Source organism: Pantherophis guttatus, chromosome 1, assembly GCF_059756535.1.
Source record: "Pantherophis guttatus breed Tessera chromosome 1, ASM5975653v1, whole genome shotgun sequence".
NCBI classification, from domain to species: Eukaryota; Metazoa; Chordata; class Lepidosauria; order Squamata; family Colubridae; genus Pantherophis; species Pantherophis guttatus.
In genome coordinates, this window is record NC_142063.1 from 68,929,212 (window position 1) to 68,946,783 (window position 17,572).

A 17,572-nucleotide genomic window follows, 5' to 3' on the forward strand; every position below is an offset into this window, starting at 1 on the left:
TTTCCCAAATATCGTTATTATTTACCTGACATCTGAGGCAAGCATATAAATCACAGTATTTGCATGATTACATCATCATGCATGCTTCATCATTTATTGCCTTGCCTCACCCGCCTTACCTCTCCTGTGGGCATCCATGGCTGTACCACATCCCAGTGAAATGAGTTATACTCCCAAAGGCATTATAATATTTCTCTTTCTTCCTGATAAGAAAATGATTAGTTTGTTAGGAGGCTTATTAAATTTGAGCTATGCTGAGTAAGGTCAAAAAAATCACAGATCCTTAAGTAATTTCTTTTATGAAGGAACATTTGCTCTGTCCTCTTCACTCTTGTAAAACAAACACATTTGCTCTCTCTGCATATTTCCGAACTTCAGGTTTAGGGCTGGATAGCTTGGCAGCATCAGACTTCCTGGAACCAGTGAATGATTTAACTCTCTCAAAATCTTCCAACTGGAATTGCACAGTTAATTCATGTGGGTAGTAATCTTAGATTATTACTTATTTTCCATTGGTGCCAATTTTTTCTAAACCCTTTTGAAGAAAAAAAAAAAACCTTCCTTCCACTTCATTCATTGCAAAAACATTCAGTGTTTTTGTTTCTAGAGAAATTTTCCCCAACCAATGTCCTCCAGATGTTTTGGGATCCCATAATTTCTGGCCAGCATAGTCAACGCTTGGAAGCTGGGTTAGGGAAGACTGTTCTACAACATAGTTCTTGCTTCCTGACCTATTCACAGAAACATTTTAGGTGAAACCCAGAGGTGGGATTCACTTACCTTCCCTACCGGTTCGCAAATGTGAGCAGAGCATACAGCCTTCTGTGCATGCGCAGTAGTCGCGCATTACATCCGGGCGGGTGGTGGAGCCTCCCACAGTCACCGCTACCAGTTCACATGATCTGGACAGAACCGGCTGAATCCCACCACTAGTGAAATTACCTGAAGGGGAACCTGTTTGTTTGTTTGTTGCCCATCTCAGCCACAAGGTGACTCTGGGCAGTTTACAATGTTATAGGATCAGTTCAATGACAATAAATATATCTTGTTTGCAAAATGATCCCAAGTTTAACCCATGGCAATTTTAATCTAGATGGCTAGTCTGGGAAGGTCTTCCAGGTAGAATCTGCTAGTCAGAGGAGGTAGTAATTGACTAGATTTCATTTTGAGATCCAGTTTAGTGTAGTAGCTAAGACTTCAGACTAGAAACTAGCAACTAGGAGACCATGAGTTCTAGTCTTGTCTTAGCCAAGTGGATGATCTTGGGCCAATCACTTTCTCACAGTTCTAGTAATCAAGCAATGACAAACTACTTCTGAAATTTTGCCAAGAAAACTACAAGGCCTAGGCTGAACCATTGCCAAAAGTCAAAACTGACACGAAGGCACACACATAACAAAATGTTTCATTTATTTCATTGATGCAGTTCCCTTTCCTCCTTTTTAAAATGTTCAGGGTGAGGAAAACAATAACACTAAAAAGACTACACTATTCAACTTGTGACGAATTAAAAATTTCTGAAAAAACAAAAGAATTGAGATTTTTTTTTACATCCACACACGTTTGTTCATATACATTGTTATTTACCATTTTATATTCCCCTTTGAACTTTATAGCTTGAAGTCTGTAGATCGGACAGATTCTGGAAAATATTGGTGCCAAGTGGAGACCAATGGGAAGAAAGAGGAATCACAGCACGTATGGCTTATTGTGGAAGGTAAGGGGTCATTCTGCTGACTTCTGTCTAGGGCAGTTGTGATTACTGTAAACTGGGAGATGAGGTTGCCTTGACTGATGTTAGCGCATTTCCAGGGTCTGTCAACTATGACCAAAACAAAAATACTCTCATAATGAGCCAATAAAGATCCAAGTGGTGGAAGGGAGTAGCTATAGGCTATTACATAATTTTTGCAATCTTTGGCAGTACAGGATGTGGAGCATGTCCAGTGCTGTTTCCAGACTTGCATTTGAAAATGCGTATAGGAAATTGCTAAAATGTGGCTGTCCATCTATGTCTTCACAATAGAATAATGATATGAGTATGTTGGTGATCGTATCAATTGTGGAGGAAGGTCCATATAATTTTCAAAGGCACTGATTTGCCGCTTTTGAGTGAGGAGAGGTTGATGTCCTTCTCTACTTTAGTTCTTAGATATATGTTATGAAAATAGGGGAAAAGGGAGATCATATATTATTGCCTGTGGCATTGATTTCAAATCTAGGGATTAGCTTTGTTAGGAAATTCCAAAGGGTCCCAGTCAATTACAGAGAAATGTTAATCAGATTAAGGAGAGGCAGGAGACTGGTTAAACACAAGCTAGGGCTGTGTTCAAAGGTCAACAGCTGTAATCAGGCAGAAGTTGGAGTCCAGTATTAGATTTGGTAGATCATAATCAAAGAGACAGAGGATGAGATTTAGCAGAAAACTGGGCTGGAGGATTAATACTAGATAAAATCAGACAAGCTAAAACTAAGGAAAAAATGGTTCTTTGGAATAGAGAGTTCTTATAAGTAAATGCTGCAGTCTGTTTGGCTGGCTCAAGAACCAGAGGACTGGTGACACAGGAGGGAGATTGTCTGCTGGAAGCTCTGATTAAATCTCTCTCATGGTTTCTTACAGCACATTAAATTTTAATGGTTGTAGGGTTTTTTTTTTCCTCCTGATATCACTGCTTAGATTTTAAAATAATCTGTATTTTGATATTTGGTGAATGTAATAGGATCTTAGCTGCTTTTTAATGCACCCGTGCTTTTAACTGTGGTGAAACTGTGTGGGAGTAGCATATAGGATTTTATTCCTTCATTCCTTCTGTTTAGATGGGTATTTGGCAGTTTATGCAGATTGGATGGAGGACATATTAGAGAGCCTTTGGCCTGGCAACTATACATCTGTGAAGTCTAAAAGTTACATGATTCATAAAGGATGGGTGGCTTCCTTTAGCTTACCTTGGGAGGATCTGTATGGGCTATAATTATGGCCCTGGATCCGACCACGTTATCAGTGTCAGCTTGTATAATAACTGGAAAGGATTCTGCGGCAGGGCTACATTCTAATGCAGCAAGCAATGCTTGCTTTCTGACTCATGGCTGAATCAGAGTCCCAGCATGGGCTCAGAGTACCATGCTCTTTAGATATTTTTATTTTTTTTGGCACAAAAATACTTGCAATACTGTTCCCCCCCCCCATCCTTCTTCTGAAAGAAATAATGAGATTTTCAGTGGCAGTAAGCAGATAGAAATGATACAGGAGGGTTGCATGAGCTGTGTCAGCCACACTGGGAACAAGGAAGCCTCTGCTTTTCTTGTTTTCTCTACTATCTTGTGGAGTTAAAAGAAAGGGAGGGGGAGAGAGAGGCTAAGTGTCATTTTAAGAAAAATGAGATCACTGTAGAAACTGATAATAGAGAATCTAGGTAAGAAAAATTGGGTGTTTGAATTTCATCAGGATATATCAAGGACGGACACACACACAGAGATACATACACCCTGATGCCAACTAAGCTCATCTTTGTAAAATTAAAGCAGCTAGGCTTACCCAGTCATACCCTGAGCTACTCCTCCTCCAAACATCCTCTCTTTAGCATATTCTCTATCTTCCTTCTCCTTTCCAAGTGTAAAAAGGAAATAGTTGTCTTTAGTGTCAGAAGGGAAAGAGCCTTGGTAGTACTAGGGTTTAAGGCACCCTGTTATTAAGCTGCTTAAGACCAGCTGCCTGCAATTACTGCAGGGTTCGAATCTCGCCAAGGCTCAAGGTTGACTCAGCCTTCCATCCTTTCTAAGGTAGGTGAAATGAGGACCCAGTTTGTGGGGGCAATAAGCTGACTTTGTATAAATATACAAAAGGATGAAGGCTATTGCTGAGCACATTGTAAGCCGCCCTGAGTCTTCGGAGAAGGGCGGCATATAAATCAAATTTAAAAAAAAAAAAAAAAAGGAGAAGTCTGACTATAGATGTCAGCTCTTAAAGGTAGACCAGCCTAAGAAACCAATGTTATGCATGCCAAGACTCTTTTATGTAGGTATATGGTAGTGGCATTTTGCAAGTCTCAATTCGCTTACCCCTTCCCTCCCTTTATTTTCATGAGAACTAGGAAGGATCTTGTCTGAGATGTTTTCTCAGGTTACATTTCTATTCTTACATATATATAGAAAATAGAATTTCCCCCCCAGAAAATTGTACGGCTAAATGTTTCTGTTGACATAACTTAAACTCTGAAGGTCAAACAGTATTGCTTTTACTTTACTAAAACAAAAAATATCAAGTTTAAAGCCAACAGAGCCAAAGAGCTATTTGATTTGGATTTTGAGCAACTGTTTATTTAAGAACGAAAACAAAACAAGCTGTCAATTAAAATTGTTACTCAATACTTATGTCAATCTTGTGAGTTATTTAATATCTGAAGGAATATCATTAAGTCGTCTTATGGCAGATGTGTGTCCTAAAATACTATTCCAACTTCTAAAAATGAAAAGCAGCCCCAGGAGAACACTAGAGTAGTGCAGGAACTTCCCTAGCTTTGAACCAAATAGATTATACATAGCAGATTAGGAGAACTCTCTCAAAACGAGAACAGTCCCATTGTATTTCTTAACATTCTTTCAATCCTTCAGGATATTTTCACAGTCCTAGTTTACCTCAGCCATTGTTTTTCTGGCCAGATAGCCTCATCTCTAAACAAAGCACAAATTTTTCAGGAGGGATCAGGAGTTATAGTTGGGAATATGAAGGATACTTGAATCAGATACTTTGCTTTACAGCTTGCAGGCTTTTCATTTCATATATTTATTTAGAAGTAACCTAAGTGAAATAAAAATCAAGGAAGCTTGCAGTCTGGTGGGCACTGGAAAGGTGATGGTGGAATAATGGTGTACTTGAGCAAAGTTTGAGGATCTAGGACATTTGTGAGAATGGATGCAGACAACATATAATGTTCTGTGAAAATGTCCTTGAAAGACAGGAGGAGGAGGAGGAGGAGGAGGAATCACAGATGAGGCAACAGTCAGAGAAGAGGCAGCTGAGCCTGCAGAAAGAATGGGGGCGTGGCCAATGTCTCAAAAGGGATCCTCCTTAGTTTCTTGAACTGCATTGTAAACGCAAGCAGAGAGATAATACCTAATACATTCAAACTTGCAAGATTCAATTACTGTACTTATGGTTGGTGATTCTAGTCTGGACTTTGAAAGAGCTGACCCAGCTCCTTTGACTGCCTTTTTCCTCTGAAAATATCAGTGGAACTGGGATTAGATTAGAATGGAAGAACAGTGAAAGGAAAATCAGTGTTCATACTTGCAACCTTTTACAGCTGAATTTCATGTCATGTCATGTCGTTTAAACAGCATATGAATCTGTGACATCTGTTTTTTCCTCCCCCCCCAATACAGTTCAGAGCTACATTAACAGTTCTGTGCTAAATCTTAATTTGTTGAACTACTGCATTGTTTATTGAATAAACAGTAATTACTGATGTGATATCAAACACTAAGCCATATACCATGATTTTCTTTTCTTCCATTCAATGCTTAGTTATTGCCTGGACAAGTTTCTTCTGTTTTCTTGGCAAGGTTTTTCAGGAGCAATTTTCCATTGCTTCCTTCCTAAGGCTGAGAGAAAGTGACTATCACTAGCCCAAGGTCAACATGATATACCAACATAATAAATGGCTTCACATTTACATACTATTAAATGTGTCTAAGGGTAAACAATGAAACATAGTCCTCAAAAGCAGGAAAATAGCTGCCTTTGTGTTAAGCCAAAATAAAAAAAAAACCATGTTCTGGTTTAGCATATTATGTGAGGCAAGCTTGTGTTAATTTTACCAAGCTTCATATAATATATTTGCACCAGATCTTAGAATTGACACTTGGTGAATTTCTTGTTGAGAAGTGGACAGATCAGGGAGTTCATGACTCATAACTCAGATACTTTCCCCCTATGTGTTAGTCCTCTCATAATTAAAAAAATAGAAGGATGAGACCTAATTAGATGATTAGAAAGTTTGTTTGGGAGGTGATCACAGTCTTTCTTTATGCCCACAGCCATAAAGAAAATTGGATGATTAAACCCAAAATATTAAAGAGCTTGAATGAACCCTGAAGCTGTGACGATGGTCAATCTGTGTTATATCATTAGAATGAAGTAATTAACTTATTAACATTAGGTTTTTTAAAATATTATTTTTAAATCTTTTCAGGTGTTTATAACATGAAAAAGAATTTGGCCCAGGATATAATTTTTTTTGCTGGGAAACACAAAATTGAATGTTTTGGGGTCCTACAGATCAAATGTGTTCATTTAAAGCATGGATGGTTTACTAATGTGCTGACTTCAGCTGCCACTGATTTCCAGGTATTAAATTAAAAGTGAATTTAGTGGCTTAAAAATTAGAAAAAAAGAGAGAAGTGGGTAAGGTATGAGGAAAGAAACTTTTTGGGTGTGATGTTTTTCTCTTGATGCAGATGCACCCAGATTCATCTTGCTTAACCTATTGTTTAGATTTGCTTTTCAAGCCCTGATATTCATGCTACCTTATAGTACTTGATGATAGGGACTTTTTCATTGGCCATGGAGTAGTTCCTGTTCTAATCAGTTCTGAGGAAGGTCATGTTGTCCAGTTGTGTTTATCCAGGAGATTTGGACTTTGCCATATCCTTCTGAATCTTACTCTATATAGTTCAGTGAACATTGAGTGGTACATTGAGATCAATCAAGAAAATTCATCTCTGGTTTAGAATCATGTCCACAAAATATTGTAAGCAATTTATATAGTTGAAAAAAGCTGTGTCAACTTGTTTTTAGATATCACTTAGAAAATGTTTAAAGGATTGGGATATTTGTTTAAGATCAGGCAGCTAATCAGAGGTCAAATGACTTGAAAATAAGAATGAACATTCCTGCATAGTTAGGAAACTGTTGGGGCTTATTTTTCTTTATCTGATAGTGTTGCCATTGTGTAAATATCAATTTCTGATATAATCCTATCAGAGTTAAATATCAGTGATTTCCAGAAGTTTAGATTATGTATTCTTCCCACAAAAATTGTTAAACATAGGCGGTTTGCCCAAAATTATTATCTTCAAATGCATATAAGTGGTTAGAATTTAAAATAAATCCAAACGTATTCAAAACGTCAAGAAAGTATATGTTAATAAGTTACTTACATAATTTCTGGGAGCATCAGTTATGGATAAAAAACTATTTGAAAATAAACTTAAAGAGTATATAGAAGACAAACATGAAAAGCTGGGTGGCCAACCATTTATATCTAAGTGATTTGAAACGAGAAGCTGTGTTTTTTCTATAAAAGCTACATTTTTCTCAAAGCTATTTTGAAAAAAAAAAAATTAAACTTTGAAATACATGTTAAATACATTTTCAGGTATTTGGTGAGTATGAAATGTTTGGATTGGTGGAAAATTTTATATTTGTCATTGAAACATATTTTTAATCTTCTCTCAGGCATTCACAATAAATGTAGTTTTATTATGAATATATCAACATTGGTACCATTTCTCCCCTTCAGTTATCAAGAGTCATTTAGGATTAATTAGCTACTTGACCAGGGGTGTCAAACTTGATTTCATTGAGGGTTGCATCAGGGTTGTGTTTGACCTCGGGGGGCCAGGGTGGGTATGGCCAGCTCGACGTTACTTGTATCGGGGGTGCCTGTGGTGGCCTGAGCGCTCTGCTAGTGAAAATGGGTTCCCGAGCTCCGTTTTCGGCTGCCATGTCCTCCTGCAACCCTCTGCCAGTGAAAACAGAGCTTGGGAAAGCCACGTTGGCCTCCTGCAACCCTCTGTTTTAACTGGCAGAGGTTTGCAGGAGGCTGTGGCAGCCGAAAACGGAGCTCGGGAGCCTGTTTTCACTGGCAGAAACATTGCAGGCCAGTCCGCTGTTTTTTCCAGGGTGGCCCCACGGGCCAGATCTAAATACCCCGCAGGCTAGATCCGGGCCCCAGACCTTGACACCCCTGGCATAAACTAAGACATCAAGAAAAGCACTATAAGGCAAACATTTATTTGTTTTCCTTTGCTGTAGATTTTATTATTTTTTTGGTTAGTTTAGAATAAGGGCCAGCTATATCTCTGAATACATTTTTTTTATATGTAGCCAAAGAAAGGTATTCAGAGTCAGAATACAAAATAGGAGTATAACTTCTGACAGTTTCTAAACTTAACACATGTTATTTTGGTGCTTTTAATATGCATGCTTCTAATTATGTTGGTATCTTTTAATTATTTCTCAGATATGCATCTAGGCTCATAGTAAAATGGTTTCGTTGAATAATGCTTATCATACAGTTTACACAACAAAAAAGAAAAAACTAATCCTTCATCAGCAAACCATATTTATTTGATCCCCTTTCTATCAAAAACAGTTGAAATTTCTCTTTGAATTATCTGAAAGAAGGATTAGATAGTAAAATCCACTCTGTGCTCCATTTTCCTATCAATAGGTCACATTCCAGATTTTCCAGTCAATAGGTCACATTCCAGATTTTCAAGAAAGGCTAGGATAGTTTCAAAAATTACCTGGCAGTGTATCAAAATAATTATTCCTTTCTTTCTCCCATTCAATGATCAACTTATCCCTTCAGTAACAAAATATACAAAGACACATTTGATCTTGCAAATGACAGTGGAGTCTTCTTTTTATAGAGAAAGTGACAAAAATGGCCACAAATATCAAAATATATTCTGTGAGAGCAAGAGATATTAAGTGTTTTGTTAAATATAAACTGATAAGAAAGAATTAAATGCATCTGTTTCAGTCCATAAAATACAAACGTCTTCCATTTTATTCTTCAAGGTGTTCCCTATTTCACTGTTGAGCCAAAAGACCAGTCAGTCATCCCTGGTAGGCCTTTCCAGATGGCCTGTGCTGCAATAGGACCACCTGAGCCAGTGACAATTATTTGGTGGATGGGTGATTCCAGGCTTGGACATCCAGATATCTCTCCCTCCACTCTAAATGTGTCAGGTAAGGTTTCATCCTGTGATAAATAAAAACTATTCAGAAAGGAATAGGGTGGCTAATAGGGCAAAGGTATAAACAACACTAATACACAGTTTCTGACACAATGTAAAATTGTATCTCAAGTGTGTTAAAAAAGAGAAAAAACAAATGAGAACCCAGTATAGAACTGAATTCACCAAAGACAACAGGATTTCTAAAAATTTCTGAGTGGCAAGTTAGATAATTCAAAAACAAAGACACATTTCTCTCTCCCCCCCATCCCAGTATTTTGTTGGAAGATGTTTTTATTTTCAAAATTGTTTATTGTTTGTAATGACTTGTATGAATGTTTCTATTTTCTATCAAATATCAAAAGCCTGTTATGTGAACCAGTTTGTAGTAGATGAAAGAAAACACAGTTGAATCTACAGCTAGGGAGATTTAAACGATTACCACCTAGAACTTTGAGATTTTCAAAACAAATTTAAAGATATATCTGTAGTGAATATTTTTCCTATGTTTAGGAGCAAATAAAAGACATTCTAGATTTAAGACAAAATGGGAGACCTGCAAAGGAGAATTTCCTGTTGATATTTATCTTAAAACTGAAAGGAAATATTGCTTCCTCAAACAGGTATATTATTTGCTTGGAAAGCCCTTAACGAAGCCTTAACATGCCCTGTTTCATTTAATGCCTGTTCTGCACAAACACTAAGGAGGAAGTGAAAGGATCAGATGAATTTGCTAAAACCTTGTAAAAAGTTATAGTTCCTTAGGCATGCAAGAACAAAGGTGTATAATAAGGAAGGGAAAGAAGCCTGGCATCAGCAGGTAAGAGCACAGAAATGCTAAAAGAAAGTAATAATAGACCAGGAAGAAAGTGGGGTGGGAAGAGGCAATGTTTTCAGTGGTTAAACTGATGTATATTAAAAAGTTGATTACCTTTTCAGGGCACAGTCTGGCTTTTCTGTGTTTATATCTGCCTATACCTACAGTAGAAGATATTGGGAACATGCTGAGTATTGTACGAAAGACCAACAAGAATGTTTTCATTGTTTGATCAGTTAATGCCAAATATGCAACTCTGAGGTTTCGTAAGAAGGTTTTAAAACTTGTTGACATCTCTTGATTCACCTTTTGATATACTTCTGCTTGTTAACTTCAGTTTTAGTGAAGGTAATATAAAGATTACTCCGGACAAGTTTTGACAGTACACTATGCTTTCCTGAAAGGCAGCCTCAGTTATAGCTCAGACTTAAGCATATTTTGAAACGAGTACTATAAGGCAAGTTGAAGATGAGATTAAAAACCTCCAGGGACCAGTTTCCACAGATGTATTTTCCTCAAAGCTCTCACTTCCAGTTTTCTAAGTAATGGAAACTTGGTGGTATCAATTGTGTTTCTTTCACAAGCAATACCATAAGTAGTTACAAAAACACAATGAAAAATATGTGCAGTGGGGCAAATTGGACATTGAAAAGTAAGCTTATAAACTCATTCAGAATCCCATTGCTCCTCTAAATCTTCCGCAGGGAGCTTAAAAATACATTTTCTCAGTCACAATAGTTCTGTGCTTCCAACCAGCATGATGTCAACAATACTAGCAGAGTCAATGCTTTTGCCTGGGGGGAAATTGCTCATTAAGCTCCCGTCAGAGGCCTTGCTTCTTATCATTGGGCGTGTTAAGGGACAAAATAAACATTCCAAGAAACATTCCCTTTCTGACTGGCTGGCCTTCCATCCCATTGTTCTATCATAAATAATTGTAGGAATGGTAAAGCTAATTGTTACTTATCAGAAACATCCTATTTGGATAACCTCTTTCCAGTGATTTATTCTGAAGAAGAGATGACCTTTTATTGAAGGTCGGGGCGATTGGCACTAGACTCATTGGACTTAGAACTTCCCAATTTCTGGGTTCAGTCGGCATCCCATGTCCTTGTGGGAGCTGGTAATCTGTTCACATATAATACTAAGCTAGCATGTAGGTTTTTTTGGCTCTCCAAATTTAACTAATGGAATTTGTAAATCATGATTAATGGTTAGGATGGGGGGGTGTTATGTAAGGGACTGATTGTTTCTACCTGTCTCACCCAGTGTAACAGGAGGAGCACACCCTGGATCTCCTCAACTAAAAATGCCATAACCCTAACCCTAACTCTGCCATCTGGAACACCATAACCTCTGAGGTTAAATTGATCCTGACCTTGCTGGCCTTTCTTAAAGCATTGAAGACCCAGATATGTTTCAGGGTTTGGGGTTTAGATGGTCTGTGAGATTTAATGTTCTTGTGCCATTAAGCTCTTATGGGGATTGTTCTCAACCCTCATTGATATTTTTTAAATATCTTGTTGATACTGTTTTTGCATTGTTTTAATGTTTTTATTCTGCATCTTGCAACTGCAATTTTAAATTGATTTATTATACATATACATATGCATACATTATACATATGCATACATGCATGCATATGTACATATACATACTGTATATATATGTACAGGTCTAGCTGTAAACTACCTAGCAGTTCTACCAACCTATGATACGGAGGGATCATTTTACAGGATTTTCTTACTACCAGGAAGCTTGTTTATGGGATCAGATGAAACTTCCTTTAAATAAGTTTCAGATTGCTCAAGCATGATTACCTGGATTTTTACAAGTTCAAAATGAAATTTTGATTTGAAAGCATAGTTGATTTTGTTCTTCAACCATGCTCTATTTTGATCTATTAAACTTCCTTCACATGTGCATGCAATATTCTGCTCTCTAGATAAAGGACAAAATTCAGGCCAAAATGTAGATGAAAACACAACTCTGAAAGGAAGAGGAAAGGTAGAAGTTTGTCTTTCTTCACAGGGTGTGCAGACAACGGCTCTGAAGAGCTAGCGTGCTGTTTCTACTTGAAAACTTTTCATTCTGCAGCTTTTATTTCTGTAGTCTAATAGTAAAGCCGACATATATTCCCAGATATATAGTCATCATTCATGTGCACATTTGTGAAACTAAATTTGTAAAATTTGCAAAGGAAACAGGAACTTATGAAACTATGTTTGTGATCTCTTTCCTGGAGACTGCTATAAGCTTGCCTCTGAAACAGCTTATTCATTTATTCACTTCACTGGAACAGCCTCCTTTCCTCCCGCCTCCCCCCCATAAGTACAGTGCCTTCCCTTTTGAGGTTCCAGAAAACTATTAAAACCTGGCTTTGGATCCAGGACTGGGATTCATGTATTGATGTATTTTGTGGGGCCTTATTGTGATTTGTGTTCCTTTTAAGGTTGTTTTAGTCCAGCCTGTCTGTGCAGTTTTATGTTTAATTGTTTTATTGAGGGTTTTTTTGGTTTTTTATGCCACCAAGGCTCTTTTGGATTTGGATTACTATAACCAATACATTAATAAATAAATAAAAATAAATAAATAAAAATAAAAATAAATTAAGGGACGCGGTGGCTCAGTGGCTAAGATTCTGAGCTTGTTGATAGAAAGGTCGGCAGTTCAGCGGTTCGAAACCCTAGTGCCACATAATGGGGTGAGCTCCTGTTACTTGTCCCAACTTCTGCCAACCTAGCAGTTCAAAAGTATGTAAAAAATGCAAGTAGAAAAATAGGGACCACCTTTGGTGGGAAGGTAACAGCGTTCCATGTGCCTTTGGCATTTAGTCATGCCAGCCACATGACCACAGAGACATCTTCAAACAGCTCTGTCTCTTCGGCTTTGAAATGGAGATGAGCACTGCCCCCTAGAGTCGGGAATGACTAGCACATATGTGCGAGGGGAACTTTTACCTTTATCTTTAACCAAAAAATAAATAATAAATATACCAACATGTACACAAAACACCCACATAATTTTTGATCAGCTTTCAGTTCAGTTCTTTTGAGTTGCGTAAGTAAAATCTGAGCAGTGTGTGAAATCTGTAAAATTCTACCCTAAGGATTATTAAATATTTAGATTGTTTTCTGGTTTTTTTCCTTAACCATTCTTTTTTCTTGACTGATTTCTAGGTATTAACCAAAGCACAGTTTTCTCCTGTGAAGCCCACAACATAAAGGGATTATCTTCATCTCGAACGGCTATTGTACAGATTAAAGGTGAGAAACCATTTCCTATCCTTCCACAGATGGAAACATAGAAAGAGGTTTATTCCCTCACAGGAAAAGGGAAAAAGTAGTCTAAACTAAGCTACAGTAATTTTTTTCTCTATGTTTTAAAACTGCTACACACAACCCTCACACATTACTTCTTAGCTGATTCTTCATGCTCTCAACAGATTAAATAATTTTTTTTGAAAAAATTCAATATATTTTTATTCAGGCCCATCCCTTTATCAGGAAAATTTGCTAATAAATATAAATCATCAGCAGCTCAAGAATGGAATGAGATACAAGGGAAGAAACCTTGTTTTAGCTTAGGAAGTCTAAGGTTAGAATATCAAAGGTCTTTTTGGAAGAAAAATTGTGCTGGAACCATAAAAATCAGGTGCAAGAATATGAGAAGATGGAATGAGTCAGAATGTCACAGCACAAACTCCAGTCTTTTGTTCTTGTGCCATGACATTATATATAGAAAGTCGATTATGTGGTTTGTGTCACGACATTGTAATGCGTGCTTCATCATTAGTCTCTCCTATGGATGCTTGTGATCATGACATTGTCTACAATGTGTAAATGAGAACAGCATCCTTTTTGGCAGGCACACTGTAGATTTGGTGTCTTGGCAGCCAAAGTGTCTCCCATCATCCTTTTGCTCAAATGAACTGGCTTTTCATGAGCTATTGAAAGCAGAAGGGTACAGGCCACTTAGAACAATTACATTTTAGGAAAACATTACTTTTATATCTTTCTATACTTTGCAGCACTAATCTTTCATTTAAAGCATAACAATGTTTTGCTTCTAAAGTAGTTTTTTCTCCTCCCACAATTTGTTCTCTTATTCAACAAGAAACTAAACGTGTAGGTTAAGAATAATTAATACTTTTGCAGGGCAAGGAAATATAATTGGGGCTTGACTGGCTGCATTCCTTGTTGTGCAAAATAGAATATATAAGGGTATATTGTTATGAATGAGTTGAATTAATGAGAAGAGTGGATTTTTTTTCTTTTTAAAAATAGCCTTATTGAAGTTTTTAATGAACAGAATACAAGCTAAACTAGAAGAAAAAAAGTTCAGAAGGTGCAGGAAAAAAAGAAAAATGCACCATAGATAAGAATAAAGACGAAGCTTCCAACCTTCATCACACTGCGTATAAGCTGATTTATTAACTTTTCACCCTTTTTTAATGTTACACATAACAAATTCTGTTCTCTCCATAACCTAATGTTTATAAATCCATAAATCATTTTTTTAATCTTAGTTCAGCAAATAGTTCATCATGAATTAACAGAAATATCAGACGAATAGCTTATCCCTGGCCAAATAGTGCAACTTTATATTCCTTCGTTTTGCTCTACTCAATATGGACGTTTAAATAATTCCTACAGCATCATAGGACTTGAGCTTTCATCATTCTTTGGCATCTGAAAGGAGTCTTCAAAGCTTTTACCAACCTACTTTGTAAATCCCAAAAAGCCGTTTTCCAAATTTTCCTGTAGCTGTCCCATGTCCAGATCTTTTTCCTGAGTTGTTTTTTGTATTTCCATATTGGTAATCTCAATTTTGTTGTTTTCCATGCCTTCAAACTCTACATTGTTTATGCAAATATTTAAAAAGTTTTTCTCATCATCTTCTAAAGGTTTTCATTGAAATCTGTTTCCTTTCTGACATTGGTTATTAATATTTTAGTCCATGGTTTTTTAAAAAAAACCTCTTTAAAATAAGAAAAGTTATAGCCTGCTTAGCCATTTTAACTCTTTTCTGCCTAATTCTTTAGTTCCCTCTACTGTTCATTGGCAACCCTCATCAAGCTTCGATTCCTAATATGGGTTTAGTTCTGTTTCAGTCATTTCCCATGGGTATATTATTTAATTACATACTTGTTTTTTTTCAAATCTTATAACTAAAATCATCAATGTTTCAAATGTCTCTGGTTTCCCAATCAGTTTAAATCTTTTTTAAATCAAAACTGCTTTTTTGGCTTTCTGCCAATTGTATATTATTTTAAATTCTTAAGACTCTGTTTAAAATTTCTTAAATGTAAAGGAAAAGAGAAAACTCACTAGGTATCAAACTAAACTCACCATTTTGAAAATCTCTAATTTCAATACGGTGGTTCACATTTTCAAATGTGATTAGAAAATGAGTTTTAACTGTCTTAGTGTCCTTATGGAAGGCTCTACCATGACTGTGGAGTTAAGATGTTGTCTCCCTTGGCTTAAAGCACATAAACTTGTGCGAGATCACTGTTTTTGGTCTCTGTATGAGGACCTGCCATTTAATGCACTCATGGACGATCTCTTGATCTCCCCTTTTCCAGAGAGATTTGAAGAACTGGTTTATCACTGGTCTTTCATTTTTCACAACAGTTTTCATCTTTACTGATTTGTGGATTTCAGTCAGCCATGGCTCACACCAGAAGCCAAAGGATCATATATGCAGCCATAGCTATCTTGTACAGAGTGACCCTGATCCATGATGGGGAATGTAATATCCAATGAAGGTTCAGGATTCTGAAAGTTGCTTTTCTCTTAGTCAAAGAATGTAATTGCTTTGGTACTCTTTTTGACAGGGATATGCAACCATTTTAAATTGGTGAGCACATTTAGACTCTAGAGAGCACGTTTTGGCTACTTGACAAAATGACCACTGTAACCTTGCTTAATCATGAAATGACTGTTGTGGTAGGAGAAGCCAGTCATAAAGCACTCTTTTATGCAATCATCCCTATTTTTATATGGGTGATGCTGAAAGCTGGCATTTTGCTTTACAGTGCACCACCTTTAGTCTTTCTTTAGTCTTTATTTGATTTATATACCGCCCTACTCCCAAAGGACTCAGGGTGGTGAACAGCCAAACAATAAAATACATAAATACAAAATTTAAAATACAGAATAAAACCAAATTAAACAAATTTGGCCCAGACAGATTTAAAACACCCCAATCATTTAAAAACAAATTAAAATTTATGTATTAAAAAAGAAGGGGAAAAAAGATTAGGCCAGGCCCGCCTGATGGAATAAAAAGGTCTTGAGAGCGCAGTGGAAGGTGCGCAGATCCGGGATCCTCCGTATCTCCAGGGGGAGCTCATTCCAGATAGTAGGTGCCCCCACAGAGAAGGCTCTCCCCCTGGGGGCCGCCAGTCGACATTGTTTGGCCGACGGCACCCGGAGAACCCCCCTCTCTATGAGAGCGTACCGGTTGATGGGAGGCTATTGGTGGTAGTAGGTGGTCCCGTAAGTAACCAGATCCTAAGCCACCTTCTGATAGATAGACAGGTAAATAGGTAGGTAAGTAGATACAGACAGACAGACAAGACAAGACAAGTGAGACAGGAAGCCGGGGGTGGGGTACCATAGATATTTATTTATTTATTTATTTATTTATTTTATTTTATTCGGCTTATATGCCGCCCTATCTCACAATGGACTCAGGGCGGCTCACAACAATAAAACACAAGCCACAATAAAAATAAAGACTAAAATCTAAAAAAATTAAAATTAACCCATTAAAACCCTTAAAACCCCATCCTCAGACCAGGTCAAGGGATTTGAAAAGCCAAGTTTTACATTGTTTTTCTAAATTTGTAGCTGGAATAAATGTTGCCAAATATAAAGTGTGGAGTACAGATATTCCTTGCTTAGCAACTGGTCGTTACCATTTCCAGTTTTTTTTTTTTTTTAATTTGATTTATATGCCGCCCTTCTCCGGAGACTCAGGGCGGCTTACAATGCGTTAAGCGTTAACCTATCTTAGAAAGGATGGAAGGCTGAGTCAACCTTGAGCCTGGTAAGATTCGAACCTGCAGTAATTGCAGGCAGCTGTGTTAATAACAGGGTGCTTTAGACCACTGTGCTACCAAGGCTCTTACTCCAATGGTGCTTTTTCAAGAGACAACATGAAAGAGACAACTGGACTTGTCTCAGACCTGGAGAAGCTTCTTAGAGAAGAAGTGAAACATCTTCAAAGAAAAACAAGAATGCCCAGTTGCCTCTTGAAAAAGCACCTTTGAAACAACCATAACCTGGATGACTGAGAATCTCCATAGACATTCCCAGTTACAACAATGATGAAATAGTAACTTTGAAACCAACACCCAGATTTATGACGTTCCAGGTCTGTAAAGAAAAGGAAAGCTGAAGTAAGATCATAAGCACAGGCCCAACTTTGTTTAATGACTGGGTTGTTGTCCCAGTTATGATCGCTAAATGAGGACATCTCTTGGTAGAAAGATACTAGCATTTCTTGTGCACCAATCTAGTCATGTTTTTTCAGATCAAATGGGGTTGATTTATGTGAAATGTCTTCACCAAAAACATTTCTAGTAGTCATTGCCATCAATGATCCAACTCTTATAAACTTAATCAAGGAGAGAAGCAACCTAGAATTAAGGAAAAATTTCCTGACAGTTAGAACAATTAATCGGTGGAACAACATGCCTCCAGAAGTTGTGAATGCTCCAACACTGGAAGTTTTTAAGAAGATATTAGATAACCATTTGTCTGAAGTGGTGTAGGGTTTCCT

At 37.2% G+C, this 17,572-nt stretch overlaps 1 protein-coding gene across 2 annotated transcripts in view; it reads left to right on the plus strand.

The window, feature by feature from the left end:
* The window catches only part of TYRO3 (TYRO3 protein tyrosine kinase), a 105,092-nt gene that overhangs the window by 45,258 nt on the left and 42,262 nt on the right, over nt 1–17,572 (plus strand). For both annotated transcript variants that reach the window (XM_087875829.1, XM_034417802.3), the window contains exons 3-5: nt 1,617–1,717; nt 8,807–8,977; nt 12,961–13,047. In XM_087875829.1, the coding sequence (XP_087731955.1) occupies nt 1,617–1,717; nt 8,807–8,977; nt 12,961–13,047 (359 nt within the window). The remainder of the gene's footprint in view (nt 1–1,616; nt 1,718–8,806; nt 8,978–12,960; nt 13,048–17,572) is intronic.